Raw genomic sequence first — 20,166 nt, forward strand, 5'->3', positions numbered from 1 at the left:
GGAGAATATGATAGATGCTTTGACTGAATACTGGACTTTTAAAAAGTACTGTGCGGGTCCTACAGTGTAGAACACGGAACTCTGCTCAATGTTACGTGGCAACCTGGATGGGAGGGGAGTTTAGGGGAGAATGGATACATAAATATGTATGAACATGAACTCTGGTAAAGTCCGGGAGATGGTGAGGAACAGGGACACCTGGCTTGCTGCAGTCCATGGGGTTGCAAACAGTCGGGCAAAACTTAGTGACTAAACAACAGCATATGTATGGCTTAGTGGCTTTGCAGTTCACCTAAAACTATTACAGCGTTGTTAATCGGCTATACCCCAATACAAAATAAGTTTCTTTAAAAAAAATACTGTGCTGGTCAAGTAAGACTGTCAGTGGCCCCCCGTTTTGTGTCCTCTTCACCAAAGAATTATGTTACAGATTTTGAAGCCTAAGAGATTGGATTGGAGTCTTGATTTTTGCTAAGTCTCTTACTCTGTTTCCTCATCTGTTTATTTGGAATAATAAACATCTCACAGGTTAGAATGAAAGGCATGCATAAATCAACTAGCATGGTAGCTGACACAGAATGTGCTTGATAAGATTTATTGTCACTAATAGCCTTCAGTTATCTTGGTTTACTTTTTTAAATTTTATTTTTAATTGAAAGATAATTGCTTTACATTGTTGGTTTCTGCCATACAACAGTGTGAATCAGCCATAGTATACATATGTCCCTTCCCTCTTGAGCCTCCCTCCTACCCCGCCACCCAACCTCCCCTTTCTAGATTGTCACAGAGTATCAGGTTGAGCTCCCTGTGTTATACAGCAACCTCCCATTAGCTATCTATTTTACATATGATTGGGCTTCCCTGGTGGCTCAGCTGGTAAAGAATCTGCCTGCAATGCAGGAGACCTGGGTTCGATCCCTGGGTTGGGAAGGGCTCCTGGAGAAGGGAAGGGCTATTCCAGTACTGGAATATTCCAGTATTCTGGCCTGGAGAATTCCATGAACTGTATAGTCCATGGGGCCACAAAGAGTTGGACACAACTGAGCGACTTTCACTTCACTTACATGTGATAGTGTATATGTTTCAATGACACTCTCTCAATTTGTCCCACCCTCTCCTTCCCCTGCTGTGTCCACTAGGACATCGACTAGATGTCCATCGACAAATGAATGGATAAAGAAGTTGTAGTAATATATACAATGGAATATTACTCAGCCATAAAAAGGAACACATTTGAGTCAGCTCTAGTGAGTTGGATGTTACAGAGCCTGTTATACAGAGTGAAGTAAGTCAGAAAGAGAAAAACAAATAAATATTAATGTATATATAATGGAATCTTGCTTTACTTTTTAACCTGTTTGAAAGCTAGCTATACTTACAGTGAAATGGTTAAGAAATTTGAAATCTCTAATATGGGGGATATTAGACTTCTTTCTTTCAATAGAAACAGGGAAGTAATTAAAATGAAATTTTTAGGTTAATACACAACTTACCTACCACTTAAGGTATTTGGAGCCTGATGATTTTAAGCTGTTTGGAGCCTGATGCTTATAACACTATAAACATGCAGATTCCAAACTATTTCAGTAGATTAGCCTCCTTAGTCTTTCAAGTTAGCTTTCAATCTTAGCAGAGCAATGATCTTTATTTAGCATGATATTTGTTTTTGAAGTAATGTTGGAGCAGGTAATTTTGATAGTATTGCAGTACCTTATTGCACCTTCAAAATTAGATTATGCCATAGAAGTGACATACTTTTATATTTGTTGCTTGAGCTAGAAATTTAGCAACATGATTTTTACTAGGAAACTGATTTATGATTTTCTTTCATTTGCCCAGTAAATGTCTTGAAAGCTCTACATTTTCTTGGTTCGTGTAAAAAACCTTTTAGAGGCATATACATCTTGTTGTATATCTTGTTTTCATACTTTAGCAGCAGAAATTTTTTAAACTTTTATTTTTCTTCAGTAATTAACACAGTAACCTAAATGATTAAAGCAACACTTATGCTTTATTTCCTTGTTCCTGTTCTTCTTACTTCTGTTGTTCATCTTTGTTTTCCTCCACAATATTATTTTGAGCCTTATGTTATAATGATAAGTATGTATTATTTTTTATAAGTCCCCCTCTCCCTGCTTGGCAACCCACTCCAGTATGCTTGCCTGGAGAATTCCATGGACAGAGGAGCCTGGCAGGCTACAGTCCATAGGGTTGCAAAGAGTCAGACAGGACAGAGCAACTAGTACACACATCCTAACTTTAGTGTTTTCTACCCACCTCTACTTGGTCCTGTCCTTTCTGGTATTTTCAGTTGTTTCTAGATAAACATTTGGCAGTTTTAAACTCTTTGTCCTGTTTTATTTGAATCCCTTTGAGACAGAGGGGTAGCAAATTCTGTTATACTTCTAATACACAAAATTTTGTTTAGCTGACTGATATTTTGAACTGATACGTTTGCATACTGACTTCTGGGTATTTTTGCTTTTCCTAGTAGATATTTACTGAGATTTTTCTAACATGCTTTTTTAATCCCCACAGGGTTGTATAAAGTCCATATTTTTCAGAAACAGTTTAGGTAGTCTTTGAGGCCAGTTACAAAGGAAATTAATTCCTGAAGGAACTGGGGACATCAAGGCAGAAGGAACTTCAGACAGGCAGCTGTTAATGAATATTGATTGTAACCTGTGAGGTACTTGCTGTGGGCTGGTAAATTTTAGTGCTTCCCTGCAAGACTGCCTCTTAACTGTGGAGTGCACATGAAACATTCCGAAATGTCTGCCCATGGAGCATATAATTTGCTACTCAGTGGCAGGTAGACATTAAAATTCAATTATGGGTTGGGGGTAGTGTTAGGGGTAATCAGATTTTACAACTGTAGGATGAAAAGGTAAATTTTGATGTGCATTAAAGGAAAAAAAATTAGAGTATACAGAGAAGTAAATGAAAACTGCTCAGAAATAGACAGAAGTATGAGCTTGCTGGCATTTGTATTTCAGTAACAGGTACGTATATTTTACCAGCTGTTTAAAGTCAGAATGGGAAAGGATTTGAGTGGAACATGTTTTCAGTAGTGTCTTAAGAGTGTCACCTTACCATTCTGCAGTACTAGCCATTGCCTCTGAAAAAGCTCAAGAAGTGTATCGTCTTAAACTCTCAAAATACACCATTGGAAAAACCTGACAGGCCTAGTAGTACCAGGTGAACCTGCAGTAACCAGATATATAAGCTTGTGAGCTATCTCTGCCTAAAAGGTAATGAAGTTTTCATCAGGTTGAAGATTCAAAGAATAAGTATAGCTAACTACAGGAGGCAGTATTAGAGGCAGAGAGGCTGACTCTTCCTACCTTGAATAGTGATTAAATAACTTTTTGACTTGGAATTGTTTAACTTAAAATTTTGAAAAAGGAAAGTTACTGGAAAATTAGGAAAGGACTTGCGTAACATAATTTCAAATAATGCTTAGGTATTATAGGTAAAATATTAAAGTTCTCCCTTTCACCCTCGATGCCCATTCCTCAGGATAAGCGCTGTTAGTAGTTGGTTGTGTTTCTTTTCAAAGCTTGTCCTATAAAGACATGAACATTTATAGGCTGTAGTGCTTTGTTGTCATTGTTTAGTCACTAAATTGTGTCCATCTCTTTGCGACCCCATGGACTGTAGCCCACCAGGCTCTTCTGTCCATGGGATTTCCCAGGCAAGAATACTGGAGTGGATTGCCATGCACTCTTCCAGGGTATCTTTCTGACCCAGGGATCCAGCCCCGGTCTCCTGCATTGCGGGCAAATTCTTCACCACTGAACCACCTGGGAAGCCCCTGTATTAATTATGTTATAATTCATTTTGATATTTATAGCCTTCATTTTTTAAGTATAGTAATTGGAGTGACAGATCCTTTCATTTATATTAGTGTATGGAGCCTCTAGGATACATCTGTTGTTATTGTCACTGAAGGGAATTATGTTGATGATGACTGAATTCTTGATAAAAAATTGGCTCACTGAGAGGACCTTTCTCATTCCAAACAAGGAAAAGCTTCATTAAATGGAAAAAGAAGAATATATTGCTGTATTTTTATACTCAGTCATTTTTTTTTGGTGGAAATCTTAAAAGTTTATACATTTACTATTTGGCATGTAAATAATTCCTGGGACAACTCTGCTAATTTTTAATGGAAGTGTACTGTATACAGTTTTGCTATCCCTTTCCAAGAGAAGCATACTGCCTGTGTTTGGGGCAGTAGGTTAGTAATATAACCTGATCCTTCCCCTCATTGTGGAGGTGGAGGTAGTACCTAATTGTGGAGTTATGAGATAATGAAGACCTGAAACAAAATGATAAGAGTATAATTAAGTAATTATGAGAGAATAGTTTTGGGTTGTTGACTGAACATTGGGATTTCCAGAGGAATTGAGGAGGGAGCAGATTTTAGTATATAGAACATTTGTGAACAGGAATCAAGAATTTTGGATTCTAGTAAGGGTTTTCAGCTACATTCTAAGCCTCTTTGGACTATGATATCTAAGTGTTAGATTGGGGTGAGAATTAGCTTTAGGAATTTTCAAACAGTAGCAAGTTTTTTTCTTTAAAAAGTAGAATCTTAAGTTTTAATTAGATAAATGTAGAGCTGTTTGGGGGAGAAGGAATCCACTAACTGTTCCAAAGAATCCTTAGGGCCCGAGGAGCTGGCTTTTAAAATTATTGAAATATATGACCCCTTTGTAGACCTACTTCTGAAGTTTTTGCACAAGGATGTTTCTTACCTTTGATTTACAGTCTGCTTGGGCATTCTTGGTATCTGTGGATACTTTGCAAAGTAGACGATTGAAATATTTTTACTAATACATGTGTCCACAGTTGAAATAAGACCAAAAGAAAGGATGATCCTTTTAAGACAGTCTTATTATTAGACAGCACAGCATAATCATCCTATGCAAAGTGTACTTGGTAAAATAATTTTTATTGCAAGGTTTGTAAGCTGCTTTGTGAGAAAGAGCTACCTGTCATTTGTCCTGAGTTTTGAAATCCAAATTCAAATAGGAGAATACAGAGGTGTGCTGTTGAGACTCTGCTTGGAAAAGGATTGAAAGTGCTATTCCTTTTCATCCCTTAGTGGGAAGAAAATCTTAGGGGTAGCAACCACCTTGAAGATCTGCCAGTAAGAACTGGAGGTCTACCACTAAGTTCCAGTTTACTATTTAGGAGTGCCAGCTTAAAACAATAAGTCACAGGATGTCAAATACTTTTTAAGCTCACAGGCCCACACAATTTCCACAGAGATAACATAATTGGAGATGGCTGTGTAGTGATAAAAGCCTGAACTGGTAATGTCGATGAGAAAGAAGTAGAACATACCATGTGATGGTCATTCTAAGATAAAATGTTTTTGAATTAAATAATGTATGTAGGATGTTAGTTCTAATTGTTCATAGTAAACAAAACATTTCTATTAATGATAATTTAATATAGTGTTTTGAACTCTGGAATTGTAACTGCCAGAGTATGGATCCTGCCTCTGCACATCTGTAGAATGACAGTACAATCTTAAGGGGTAGTGAATTAAATTGTATGATATACTTTGCCCGGTGCCTGACATATGTGAACATCAGTAAAGCTTAGCTCCTGGTATAATAATTTGGTTTCAGAGATGTTCAGTTATGCGTTTAGTAATCTATTTTGAGTGTTCTTAAAACAGAAAAAAGAATAGTTAGAAAATGTCCTACTCCCTGCCCCTTCCCCACAGATGTTTTTCTTAAAGGTTATCATTTCAAAGAAGGAGATTTCTAGGCTGTTTTTGATTCTAGAAGAAGAACTTCCTTTTTAGAATTGATGATAGGCAGCATCATTACCTAATTTGAAAAAGAATACGAAAGTTGCAGTCTAACTGTAAAGTAAAATCTCAAATCAGAAATCTTTTACACTCAATTTTTATTTCCTTGCCTACTAGGATTAAAAGATCTTTGATTGTAACTGACTATATTACCTAACATGTTGGGATGTAACTCAAAGATTGACTCAATGGACATGAGTTTGAGTAAACTCAGGGGGATAGTGAAGGACAGAGAAGCCTGGTGTGCTATAGTTAATGGGGTCATAAAGAGTTAGACACGACTTAGCAACTGAACAACAACAAAAAATGAGGATTAATGGATGTATAGCAAAAAAACAAACTGACATAGGGATTTTTTTTTTTTTTTTCTAATAAGAAACTTGTAGGGACTCTCTGATAAATTCAAATATGCCATAGCCTGGTCTCCTAGAATTTATAATTCTGTTGATACTCAGAAAAATGGCTCTGATATGAAAAACTCTGCTAATCTAAGAAAGACGGTTTCATTTATTTTACTGTTCATTAACGTAATTACTAGTACATTTTAAGTTGTTAATAGGTTGAAATTTAATGAAAGAATTTTAAGGTTAATTCTTGATAAGTGAGAATTGTGTTTCTCACCATTCATTTAACAAATATTATTGAGTGTAATATGTACAGCAAGGTATTGTGGGGATACAAAATTAGAGACATTCTGTGCCATTGTTGAAGTGGAGAATCTCTTGATCGCTTGCCTGTGTTGCTGTCCTTATTTTCCAAAATCATATCTGGTTAATAGTTGCAGAAATATTGAAGCGGACCAGATGGCAGGAAAAAGAATGTAAACATTGCTTCAGTTCAGTTCAGTCGCTCAGTCGTGTCCGACTCTTTGCGACCCCATGAACTGCAGCACACCAGGCCTCCCTGTCCGTCACCAACTCCCGGAGTTCACTCAAACTCAGTCCATCGAGTCGATGATGCTTGGACTCATATAAATTTTGCCACCGTCACAATTTAAGTAATGGGAAAGTTGCAGTTTCAACATATTGTTAATATGGTCCATAGTTAAAGGAGTAAAATTTGTCTGTTTTCATAAATCCTTGTAAAAAAAATGTGAAAATAAAACTCAGTGTAGTTCTATTGAGTATCCTCAAATTTTTACATTTAGGGACCACTGGGGCCCAGAGTGGGGAAGGAAATTTCCCATTCTGTGCCATTGTTGAAGTGAAGAAACTATTGCTTGTGTGTTACAGTCCTTATTTTCCAAAATCATATCTGGTTAATAATTAAACATTGAGGAGGACTAGAAGGCAGGAAAAAGGACATAAACATCACAAACTTAATGAACTTTTATCACAGCGTTAAATAGGAACTATAATTCTCGGTTTTTTCTTTTCCTGTGGAATCACTTGGTCTGTGGCATATTGGCTTTGTTTCATTTCAGTCTCTGCTGCAGAGTGCAGGGTGAGAGTTGGTTTAGTCTTGGGCTTTAGGCTGAGATTCTGTACGTTTTCCTTTTTTAAAAGTTGAAAAAATTCGGTTGGGATTAAGTGTTAGCTTTTTCAGAAGAAAAACATATCCCAAGATAATCTTTGGAACCAGATAGGTGCTATTTTTATGAAAGGTTAAGGATTCTTTGTTAAGGCTAATAGCATTACATAGTCTACTCAAGTAAAGTCTAATGCTGCTGTGGGAGCTTCTGGCATGGATACTGTGTCAGAATCTGAGTCCCTGACAGCAGAACCATGAAAAGACCCTTCTTGTTAATCTTCCAAAGCAGAATAATAAATTATTTACGTGAGGTTATGAAGTATTGTCCAGATAACAGGAAGGGATTAATTCCTATTTTGGTGTATTTTATCCTAGTAAAAGTACATTACATTCAGTGGTGAATCATTGGAAAGAACTGTTCTGTAGAAAGTTCCATCCTCAGTTCCTTTTTCATCCTCTGAGTGATCTTATCTCTTTCCATGGCTCAACTTCCTCCTAAGCTGCTAATTCCCAAGTGTGTATTTCTAGCCTCTGATTCTCTCCTGAATACCAGATGCATGTCTATGTTTTTTATTATAATATCTGAACATCTCACCAGCATAGCCCATCCTGTGTGTGCCTCCAAAGCCAACTCTCAGCTTGCCTTCCTTTATTCCATTTATAGTATCACTCTCCACACCACAGTCAGTAGTTTCAGTTAATTCTATCCTGTAAACATATCTTACATCCATCATCTTCTCACCATTTCTACAGCTTCTCTAAACTAGTTCAGACTCATTTTTCATTTGGATTAGTGAATGAGTTTCCTAACTCCTTTCCCAGTTTGGATCCATTCTGCATACAGCCACCATTCAGATCTGTCATATCACTTATTCTGTTGAAAGAAGTCCAAGCTCTTAGCCTGTAGGATGCTTGTCACTTTCCCTAAATTGTGGGGTCTTGAGGCTATAGATATCTTATTTTTATGAGTAGCATGAACATTTGACAAGTGCTTGGCATGTAAAATCACTCAAAAAATGTTGAATTTTTTTTAGCTTTGTTTAGAACTAATTATTTCTGCCACTTCTCAATACTGTATTCAAAACTATTTCCTTTTGGCTAGAGCAAGGCCATGTCCCCCAGCTGACAAGGCTACATTCAGATTTTATGCCTGAGGTTTCTATGCATATATCAGCCCTCTCCCCTCAGTAAAATTAGTAACTTCTTTTATGATTTTGTTGTCTTTCATATGTCTTTTATAAAAGTGGCCATTGCCAATTGTATTGTAATTGTTTTTCTGTCTCATGTTTTACAAAATTGAGTCCCTTTAGGAACAAGGTTTATTTTAGTTGTCCCTGTGTACAGTCCTTGCTAAGTAAGCCCTCAGTAACTTTCTCTCAGCTTACAGATAAGTTGAACAAATATTAGATAAAAGTCATTATTATGAAGTCACAGTGAGTGGCACCTTTTCACATTCCTTCTTTTGGTTATGAATCAGACTCATCACTAGGAGAGTCTTTATATGGTTTCAGAAACATCTGTGTGGTTCCTTTGCCCCTATTTTCTTATATCTGAAAAAGCTAAAAATCTAGCAGTTTCAGACTCTCTAAGACAGTAGTTGTTGATGTGTGGTCTGCGAATAAGCAATACCAGCATCATCTGAGAACTTGTTACAAATGCCTGTTCCTAAGCCCCTTTCCAGATCTACTGAATCAGAATTTCCAGGGATGGGGCCCAGCAATCTGTGTTTTAACAGGTAATTCTGATGCATGATAGTTTAAAAAATCACTGCTCTAGGATATTGCCATCTAAAGAAAGTGTTGCCTTTAATATATAATAACAAAGTTCCCAGTGTGATTTCCACTATAAACTGTCTATACTTTGGAAGTAATTCATCATCTGGGAAAACTGTAACTGACTGTATTACCTAACATCTTGGGATGTGATTCAAAAATTGAATTTTCCTGTGTGCAAAGTGTTTGATTCTGGCTTCTGGGAATGGCTATTTAAAAGAAGGTAAGAGAGGGACTTTTTACCTCTTCAGTCAAAATATCTTTTAGATTAAATTCACACTATCAGCTCCAACTACTTGTGTTTGCTGTCATTCTCATGGGCTATATGAGGATGAAAGAATGAGATAAATAGTATTATCCTCTGGAAGAATGTGCCGAATTGTGTTATTTTTAATATTTAAATCCCAGTTGTTGATACGTTGTCAGGGACAAGAAAGTGAGCTCATTATCAAAAATTATATTGAATCTGTGATGGTGCTATGCATCCTCAGTCGTGTCTCACTCTTTTAAGACCTCCTGGACTGTAACCCACCAGGCTCCTCTGTCCATGGGATTTCCTAGGCAAGAATACTGGAGTGGCATTTTCTTCTCCAGGGGATCTTCCCCACCCAGGGATTGAACCGGTGTCTCCTGCATTGACAGGCAGATACTTTTACCACTGTGCCACCTGGGAAGAAAAAACTAGTAAACTAAAAGAAAAATAAATTGTGTTATCTTTACTTAATTAGTTTGTCTGCAAATTTCACTTGTCTAATACAGAAATTTGCAAAGAAAGTAATTAGTGGAGATTACTAATTGCCCATGGCTTTTTGTGGTATAAGTAAGGATCACATAATGTATTTTTCTCTTAGTTTTACTAGTTTGTTTTTGTTTTTGGCAGTGGCTACAAGTCTTGTGGGATCTTAGTTCCTTGACCAGATATTGAAATCTTAGCAGTGAAAGCATGGAGTCCTAACCACTAGACTGTCAGGGAATTCCCCTCCACTCCCTCCTTGCTTTTGAGAACGGTTTATTTAACTGCAGTATTCGACCTTTCCAGAATATTGTTTTCATTTTGTCGTTAATAAATCCTAAATGAAGGGTCAATTGAGGCATACTCTTCAAATACTCTGTTTCTGTGTCTCTTCTCCAAAAACATTGTTTCTGCCTTCAAAGTTCCATTTGGGTGTGTTTCTACTGGCCCACAGGTAGTTTTCACCATCTCTTGGGATAAGAGCTTTTGTTAGTGTTTGCTTAAATATGTAAGTAAGGGTTTCATTGTTTGAAACCAGACCTTTCATTAAGAATGTTTTTTGAGATACTGCTGGTTTGTACGCATTGTCTGTTTCCTTTGGATGAAACATCTGTGGTTTTTAATGGCTAGCAAAACTAGCTTTTTTCCTTTGTGTATTAACAGTTTGAGTACTGTTTGTAGAGTTAAAAAGTAGATTTTCTGCAGTTCCTGAAAAGATGAGCTTGACAGCAGTTTGTGGCTACTGAATTTTTCCCCCTTGGACACATCCTTAGTTGAAAACTAAGGTTATGGTCATTTTGATGTCACAGTCCAAATGGGTCCTTATCTATATTTAACTTCACTTTCTTTGCTCAAGATTAAGTTAAAATGCCTCTTTCCTCCCTGATGTGAGGAAGAAGTGTTGTTAGTCTCAAGGACTGTCTATAACAATGAAGCTGTTTACTACATTGTTAGTAAAGGCATTAGACTCAGTGGCTAAAATTTTATGATAGATAGCCTATAAGCAGAGTTTTCAATTTCTTATTGCCCATTTGAGGATATTCTGGGACATAGGTGAGTGTTACTGAGCCCCTTGCTGGAGCATGTTAGATATGCATGAAGAAATGCAGGAGGGGTGAGTTCTGAGCTGATTGTTCTCTCTGCTGTTAAAAATTTCCAGTCCTTCTTATTTCTTAGATTTGGTGTCAAGTTCTGTTTTTATAAGACCCTCTCTTTTTTTAAACTAGTATTCTAATTTTTAAAAATTTAATGCTGCAGTCTTACTTTATTTAATGCCCCTTTCTATTTAAAACATGTTGAAATTCTCTGGGTCATTGGTTTTCATACTTTTTTCATTTGGAAAATTGAAAAATTCAGAAAAAGTGTAATGAGCAACTCCCATTCCCCCTGGGTGAGTCTGAATTCTGTCCCCCCAACTTTTTCAACCCACAATGTTTTTGAGGTGCTTCAGTAATACCCAGAAATGATTTAGGTCAGCCTTTAAATTACAGAGTAGAATGCTTGCATAAAAGAGCCATCTTATATTATTATTACATTTTTAGCTCTATAGGTTACAAAGTAACTTTACTTACATTGTTCATATGAACCTCATCATGACCTTATGAAGAAGGTAGGAATTATTATCCCCATTTTTCAGATGAGGAGACTGAGTTTGAAGAAGTTGAAGAAACCAACCCAGATGTTGTAAACCATGGCATATATCCTTATAAGGTGAGCTCTCAATTTAAATAGAGAGACCCTTATCTCTCCACACATCCAGTAGCAAAATACAGTCAAAACTCAGTGTTCAACCTGGTGTCTGGGACATCTCTCCCTATATTATATGCAAATTTTTGTGTGTATTTTCTGGTAAGAGACAAGCCTGTGACTTTTTTTTTTTTAATCATTGTTGTTTAGTCGCTAAGTAATGTCTGACTCCCTGCGACCCCATGGACTGTGGCCCTCCAGACTCCTCTGTCCATGGGATTTCCCAGGCAAGAATACTGGAGTAGCTTGCCATTTGCTTTCTCTAGGATATCTTTCTGACTGAGGGATGTAACCCACGTCTCCTGCATTGCAGGCAGATTCTTTACTGCTGAGCCCCTAGGAAAGTCCCTTTTAATCATTCTATGCCTTCCTGTGTGTGTGTGTGTCACTGAGTTTTAGTCCCATGGACCTTGATAGGTCATGCTTGTTTAGCTTATGACAGGGAATTGACAGCAGGACTGAATGAAAATTTGTGTTGAATGAACATCAGTCATATTGAATGCCTATTTCTTGTCTATCCTAAAGTAACTTAACATTTGTAGAACCTACAGATCTCTTCCATATATGTCACATGACTTTTACAACTACCTTAAGTGGCATCATTCCCACTTGAAGAAACTGCTCAAAGTTAAGAGAATTTAAGTTGTGGAGGTACTGACTCAAAAGCTGACTCTTCTTAGAAAAAAAACCCTGATATGATCAAAATCCTGTAACTACCATTTTATTTGACATTTTTGTGAATTTACAGTTTGGTCTGCCTGATATCCAGTATCTTTCCATATATCGTTGCCAAGCAGCTTAATTTATAATTAGTAGGCTAATTTACTTTTTGTTTTTTTAAAGGAGAATCTTGTACTGCTTCTTTTTATTCTCATTACTTTTGGGCTTTCCATATTGTTCACATTATCTTAGATTGAATGAATTGTAACTCTGTCATAACTGCTAATTCCCTGAGTCCACACTTCTGTTACCACTCCCCTTATTTTTAGTTTGCTCCGAGGATAGGAAGGAATGAAGAATACCCAACTTTTTCATTGCCTTCTGCAATTAATATTTCCATTCTGGTTCTTATTTTTAAGGTTAAAATTAATTTTTTGCGGTTTATTGATGAAGTTGGATTCTAAGTTGGAGCTCCTTTAAGAGAAAATTTCTACTTCCCAGACTGTTGTTGGAACAGTGCTGAAGGCTGCTGCATATGGCTTGTTCAGCATAATTTCTATGGAGACATAGAATAATGGCTAACATTATTGAGTGCTTACTAGGTGCCAGGTACTGTTTTAAGCTGTATGTCAATTTCAAGTAATCCTCACAATAACTCTTTGAGGTTGCTACTATTAGTCCAGCCTACAGATTAGGGAGAACCTCAGAGGTTAGGTCATTTGCCTAAGGTCATACAAGTGGTGACAACACTTCCAAGTAATCCAGATTTAGAGTTTGCTACTTTTATCCACTAAACTACATAGTCTCCTATTTCTCAAAACAGAAGGCTGACTAAAATATGCCAAAACAGATTGTTTTAGCCATTTGGATGCTATAATTTCAGAATAAAGGATGGCCCTGGATTAGAAGCTGGTGAATGGAGAAGATCTTACTTTCTAAGCCTTTGTCATGACTCCCTGATAGAGGTAGCTGTGAAAGGAATAGGTGTGACTTTGGAAAATGCTTTGTAATTGTTGCTGTCTCTCACCTGCAGATCAGACTGGTCCATGAAATGAGACCCGTATACCTCCTTCCTGCTGTGGAGAATGAGGTTATCCCATTTTCATCCACTCTCAGGGCCTCAGGCCTGCCTTACACTTGGTTTTAACACACAGAATGAGTGCCTGTGGACTTAGGACCTATCTTTGGTGTTGAGGGATAGTGTGAAGGATTAAAATAAGCAGTAAGAACAGGCAGGCTTATTGCAGTTAAGAGTCACTTAGATTTGAAATACCATACCTATAACCAAAGCTAGATACCAGTCTGTCTTGCTCAGAGTCTGTCTGCTTTTTGGGGTGCATGGTATGAGTGAATGGGGGAAGGTGAGAGCAGCTCTCTTGTGTCCTTGGCTGTCATTTCCTCTTTATTATGAGGCACGAAGGAAAGAACAGCATGAGCCACCCACAGGGAATTAGTAGTGGAGAGGGGCTTGAAGGGAACAGCTGTTTTTTTTTGTTGTTTTTTTTTTAAAGAAAAAGGTGACAAAAACAGGCTAAATTTAAAGGCCCGGCCTTGGCAGTAGTCAGCTGAGAGAGGAATATAAGTGAGTCTTACTGTCTGTTCACTGATAGCCCTGGAGGAAAATGAGAATATTGGGTGTAAAAAAATCACTGATGGTCCCTCATGTATGGGGCTAGGATAGCATTTTTGCTTCCTTAGGGCATATGTAAAAGCAGTTTTCTTGGGATTGGGCTCAACTTGTTCCTCTGTGTTCCCTTCTTCTTCTCACCCTCTGCTACATATCTACACATTCAGTTTTCCCTGCCAGAGAGCTCCTCCTTTTCTCCGGCTGCTAGCCCCAGCTGTCATCTTCTCGTCCCATCCCCAGTTACAGTTTTACTTTAGGCTTTTCCTGGTTTTACTGTCTTCATTTTTTAATACTATGCCTGCCACCCTCCTCCACCCTCAGCTTCTAGTTCCTCCCTCCCACAAAGCTAGTGACCACTCTTTGGCTTCCCTCTTTATCATTATTGAACTGAAGGAACTGATATTAGTACTTTGTCAAACCTGTTTGAGTTCTGAGCCTAGTTACCTATTACAGTGGCTGGAGATGGTGGTAGAGAGGGGGCCAGAGGTTGTTTTTCTGAAATTAGGCTTTTTCCAAAATATTGGATGAGCTTTGACCTGGAAATCAAACAGATGCTTTTCCTGGTCTCCTGACTTTGAGCAGTGTGTGCTCTCATGTCGAGGGCATGTATTTGTTTGAAAGCCATTGGTAATGAAAGGCAGGGCAGTGAGTCACGCTGTGAGCTGCCTTGCCTCCTGCTGCTGCTGAGAGCTGGTTCTTCTCTTCTCCTGAATTGGAGCTAATTTTGGATGGATAATGAGGTAGATGGTTGCTAATAACTTTGCCTTGCCGTGATTCCACAGTACTGTATAGAGAGAGCATTGGTTTTGTTTTGTTTTGTTTTGTTTTTCCCTACTGCTAGGAGGAGAAATAGAATTGTTTTCATGATTTTTGATGAGTGTTCAGCTATCAAGGAATTCCCTACTTGTTTTATTTAGAGGCAGTGTGTTTTTTTTTGGAAAGAACGGTACACTAAAAGCTGAAGACCTCTGTTTTGATCCTCACTCCACTCAGGATTAGCTACCTAAGTGATCTTGATCAAATCATGAACCTATCTCTGCACTTGACCTATGAACCTTGTGAATTTATGTGAAGAAAATGAAATGTGATATGTGTGAAAGGACTTTGTAAGCTGTTTCATAAAAATTTCAGGTGCTGCCTTTTAGTATTTTGGCCACTAACTACAACACTAGAGAAATGCCTTTAATGTCTTTTAAGCTCCTTCCTATGAAGCTAGGCTTCTTAAGAGCAGAGTGGTAGAATCATCAGAACTGTGGGGGAAGTCTTGCTTCTGAACCATCTTTTGTTTTCTCACTCTTCCCTACCCCTTCTCACCGTCGTCCCGTTCCTCCCTCCCCCGCCCCCCGCTGTCCCCCACTCACTCACGTTCACATAATTGCTTCAGGATTTCTTTGATCCTTGTGCTGTTCTGTCTCCATTCTTTAATAGGATTATAATTTTAAGGAGGTAGTCATCATAGTGTGCTGCACGTTCCAGTGGAGGAGTCTTGACTTTTCATAGCCAGAATTAATTAATTATATTTAAGTGGTGACCAAAATATCTATAACTTTTCTGGCTCAGGGAGACACATTGACTGCAGTTGTGGTGTTAAGAGACCATACTTTGGCTTTGGACACACCTGAATTCCAGTCTACTCTTTCACTATTAGCTTGTAACTATGGGAAAAGTACTTAGCTTTTTTGGGCTTTGGTTTCCACATCTTCTAAGGGGATTATAATTGCATCTGTGCTATGTTGTGAAGATTAAATGAGATAATATAAAAGTGCTTAGCACATTGTCTAACACGTAACACATACTTAAAAAATGTTATCTAATGATATACATGTCTAATAATAATAAAAAATAATAGCCTCAAAGAGCACAGATAGATGTTTGTTGTCATTGTTTTAAGGGATTTTTACTTTTGCTTTTAGATAAGTTTGCTTAAATATATATCATTGTTTTTGTTTAGCTGACTCTCTTGCAACCATATGTACTGTAGCCCTTCAGGCTCCTCTGTCCATGGGATTTTCCAGTACTAGAGTGGGTTGCCACTCACTTCTCCAGGGGATCTTTCTGACCCAGGGATCAAACCCGTGTCTCCTGCATTGCAGGCAGATTCTCTGTCGCTGAGCCACAATGGAAGCCCTGAATATATATAATATAATTTACTAGTCAATAATCAAGGAACATTATCGACTTGGTCCCCTTCCCTGTATACAAGTAGAAAACTAAATCAGATCAGCACTTCCTTAGAAGTAAGTCTTGTCCAGAAGTTGCAGTGTTGGTTTGAGTGACTTTCTTCGTTCTGGGCAGTGGAGAATTGTGTTCAGACTGTTTCTCCACTGTCTCTGAATTGTGGTGTCTTGGGATTTATGATTATTTTGAAATTGGATGGGTTCTTGGTGGTTCTGGACATACTTGCAGGTATTCCTTCTACATAGCATGGTCAATAAATTGAATAGGCTTAGATCTAAGCTTGTTTTGAAGTGCAATTCAGAAGAAGGGAGAAAAAAGACAGGAGAAATCCACTAACAACATACTTCTAGAGCATAATTAGGTACATTATCACATCATTCAAGTGGACATAAACTCCCCCAGTTCACAGAGAATGTGAGAATAAGAGCATTTGTGAATTCCACTTAATGATCAAGAGTATGATTAAAGGAGAATAATACTTTTTTCTGCTTTCTAGGGATTTACTGATAAACAGTTTTCTTTAGTGATTGAGCCAGTAGTAAAATGAATGAAAAGGTAGTGTGAAAGCTAAAGCATAGCTCCTTGGGTACCCTTTTTTTTTTTTAAATTTTATTTATTTATTTGGCTGCTCTTGGTCTTAGTTGTAGCATGTGGGATCTAGCTCCCTGACCAGGGATCGAACCTGGGCCCCCTGCACTGGGAGCTCAGAGTCTTAGCCACTGGACCACCAGGGAAGTCCCCTTGGGTACCCTTTTATGTGGAAGTGAGCTCAGCCTTTCATGCAGTGGCTTGGTGTCTTCTTTCCGGAATTCTGAAACTTCCCCTGCACTTGAGAATGATATATTTTTGGCTTCTTGGCACCTCATAACTAGTTCCTTTCAAGGAACTGATATCCGGTCTCAAAAGGTAGTTTAGGCATGTCATTTTGAAGGCAGAACAGTTAATCTGAGGCTATTAATGACTGCTTTCCTATCCTTCCCAGATTCTGAATCTTATATCAGTTCAAAGACTAGTATGAATTTGGAGTTCTTGACCTCTAGTTGAGTAAGTGTAGTATTTCCCATTGGGTTCTGAGGTCCATTGTGTACAGTTTATCTCCAAAGGCAAATATGCTGTGGATATAAACAGAAAAATTTCCACTTAGCAACCTCCATGTTCAGCAATCCCATTATATCCTTGGCTTTTTGTCCATAGGGAAACTGTTCTATTTAATTCATACTTCTCCTCTGAAATGTTCTTAACCTGATGTTAGTAGATACTGGCTTTACTCTGCTCATTGCAGAGGATCTGGCTTGGGCCCAAGAGAAATTGCCCGGCGAATCAGAGTACCCTCTTTTAGCTTCTTGCCTGTACTTTAGATACTGAATTATTAGTACCTTTTAGCTTGAATTGGTAGAAATGCTGAATGGACCCTTGATGGAGTAAATGGGTGAGAGAGAGTATGCTTTCACTGTGATATGGAGTCCATTCCAAGTTGTTCCAATAAGTCTGGATTTTTTTTTTTTTTTTTTGGCTCTCTCTTTGCCATTCTCACCTTATCTTATGCAAGTGTAACCTCAAATTATGGGCAAGTGAAAGCAGACATCAACTTTTAGTTCCTGTGCAATGCCTGGCAATGTTGGTGAGGCCTAGCCTTCACCGTAGAGTTTAGTTTAATACATCACTGTACAGTTTTCATTTTGAGCTGGCCTCTAGGAACCAGGCAGCTAAAGAATGTGAAGAGAGCCTGTCAGATGCCATGGATTTTTGTTGTTGTTGTTCTGGTTCGGTTTTTGTGTCATGATTATTTTTAAGACTGACTTTTCAGGAGATTTTTCTGGTTTATAAATTTATGGGATTGTGGAGGGAATAGTCCCTCCAGACACTGGCAATAAGTTGAGTTACTGTTGGTTCCACTCCTGAGCTGACCCTGATAGTAATTCTCACTCTGAAATACAGACTGTCTTGCTCTCCTGTACCAGAGGATTTGCTTTCAGATAGAGGCTGCTTCACAAACAACGGGGTTATTTGTTTGCCATGGGCCACGGAAGAAGAGGATGCGGGGAAAGTCTAACCTGAATTCAGGATAGGATCCTGCATGAGTGAGAAATTTGCTAGCCTTTCAGGTGAGATTTGGACTCTGACTCCCAAAAGAAGGTGTCAATAGGTCATTAACGCTTCTTGTTGTGACCCATAAAAGACATTGCATTTCTAACCAAGTGTTCACCCATCCAAAAGAGAGACCCTGACTTGGCATATAAACCTATTGCCACTTCCAGTTATCTTTCATCACTTGCCTGAGTTTGAAAAGGTAATGGTTTGTGTTCTATGGAAAGAGACTTCCCTGAGACCTGAGGCTTTCTCATTCCTACTGGCTGGGCCCATTGCTAAAATGCTTTCCAGTGGGCTTGCTTCTGCCTGGCCAGCACCTGGGCTGCCCCAGCTTGTAATTAGCCTGCCTTTGCTTCATAAGCTTCTCAGGGTGGTTCTTCTTCTAAAAGCTTGTATGAAATGCTATTTACTGTCTCTTTATAGTTTAAAAATGAATTCTTTTTGTTCTTTGCAACTCATTTGCTTTTTTTCTTTTCTTTTCTTTAAATTACTATTAACACCTGTTGATTCTTCTTTTTTTCTGATTGGCCTGTCACTGCATTCCTGCTCCCCCTCCCTCTAGCTGGGTTTGTCAAGTCGCCCATGTCAGAAACTAAGCTCACTGGGGACGCCTTTGAGCTGTACTGTGACGTGGTCGGGAGCCCCACGCCAGAGATCCAGTGGTGGTACGCAGAAGTCAACCGGGCAGAGTCTTTCAGACAGCTGTGGGACGGTGCTCGGAAGCGCCGTGTCACCGTAAACACCGCCTACGGGGCAAACGGCGTGAGTGTGCTGAGAATAACCCGGCTCACCTTGGAGGACTCTGGGACTTACGAGTGCAGGGCCAGCAACGACCCCAAGAGGAATGACTTGAGGCAAAACCCTTCCATAACATGGATTCGAGCCCAGGCTACCATAAGCGTGCTTCAGAGTGAGTCCAGCACCCTACAGTAGTGGTACTGTAGTCACTAGAGGTGGCCCGCTGACCCTTCCCTCTGCTTCCTTCCCCTCTTCCCCAGTATGATCACTCACCCCACCCCTTGTCTTCGTTTTTTCAAACCCACGACCCTTCTGGTTGTAGTGTATGAAAATATCTGTGGCAACTTTTTTTTCTTTTGTATCTTTGCTGTCCTCTTTACCTCCCTTACCCCCAACCCTTCTCTGTGTCTCTCTCCTCAGGAACAAAGAACTTGGGAAAATCTGTGATTGTCCAAAATCACCTGCATTGGGAAGAGGTGGGGAGGGCGAACTGGGGAGGCTAACAACAACAACACAAACCCTCGAAACTCACGAAGCCAGGCAGTCGCACCAGGGCAGTGTCGGATCGCTTCCTTCCCTCCCCCTGAATTTTGTAGTAGGGTTCCTGCTATCCTTTGCTGATTTATTATCTGGTGCCTTTCTATTTTTATTTCTCTCCCCAATCTAACTATTTTTTATTTCTCTGTGCATCTGTTTGAAGCTCTTTGAGTAGCTGCCTTCACCTCTATGGTTTTAAGTTTGTGTCTGCCCAGCCTCTTCCCTCACTGTGACTTGGTGTCATCCTGTCTATGATGGGAATGTTGCCATGGGTGTGGTGTGGTGATGTGTTTTGGTTGTTGGGTAGCATGTAAGCTTGGATATTTCCATAGTTCTAGCTCTTTTTCTTTTCTAAAACAGTGGCATGTGCTTCTCTGATAACAGCCCCCCACTGCAGCAGTATATTCCTCATGGTCCTGCCCATCTAGTCTCCTATTCTCTAAAGAGCAGTGGCCTTAGATTTCCTCCATATGTCTTGCTGTTAGGAACCAGGTGACACTAAGCTGCAAAGTATTTTTCTTTTAAATCCCATCATACTGTTTCAAAGTCAGAGTTGGATCTGTTGACAGTTTGATGACTGACTATTGGCACAGTAGTCAGTGCCACCCTATCATCCCAGAGGCTGGCAACCCCAGAAGTAGTTTGGAAGCCATTCATACTGGCCTTTTCTTATGTCTTGAAAAAAGAAAAAGAGGAAACTAAATTCTAACCGTGTTCCTCTGAGTGGTAAGAGTGAGCGGAGCAGTTGACTCAGAACCCTTCTCTTCATCCTGTAGTAGCAGGTACA

General features: G+C 38.9%; 1 protein-coding gene across 4 annotated transcripts in view; it reads left to right on the plus strand.

The window, feature by feature from the left end:
- NPTN (neuroplastin) overlaps positions 1 to 20,166 on the plus strand; it is a 64,481-nt gene that overhangs the window by 13,119 nt on the left and 31,196 nt on the right. For 2 of the 4 annotated variants that reach the window (XR_015135243.1, XM_086322599.1), the window contains exon 1: positions 1 to 19,014. This exon is cut by the window's left edge and continues 12,766 nt beyond it. The exons of the other annotated variants lie outside the window; for them this stretch is intronic. Coding sequence is in view for 1 of the 2 variants with exons in the window: in XM_086322599.1 (XP_086178725.1) it covers positions 18,687 to 19,014 (328 nt within the window). In the remaining variant the exon portion in view is untranslated. The remainder of the gene's footprint in view (positions 19,015 to 20,166) is intronic. 4 annotated transcript variants of the gene reach the window in all.

The sequence above is a fragment of the Bos grunniens genome, chromosome 10 (genome assembly GCF_055505025.1).
Source record: "Bos grunniens cultivar Pamir isolate PY7600 chromosome 10, Bosgru_T2T1.0, whole genome shotgun sequence".
In the NCBI taxonomy this organism is placed as follows: domain Eukaryota; kingdom Metazoa; phylum Chordata; class Mammalia; order Artiodactyla; family Bovidae; genus Bos; species Bos grunniens.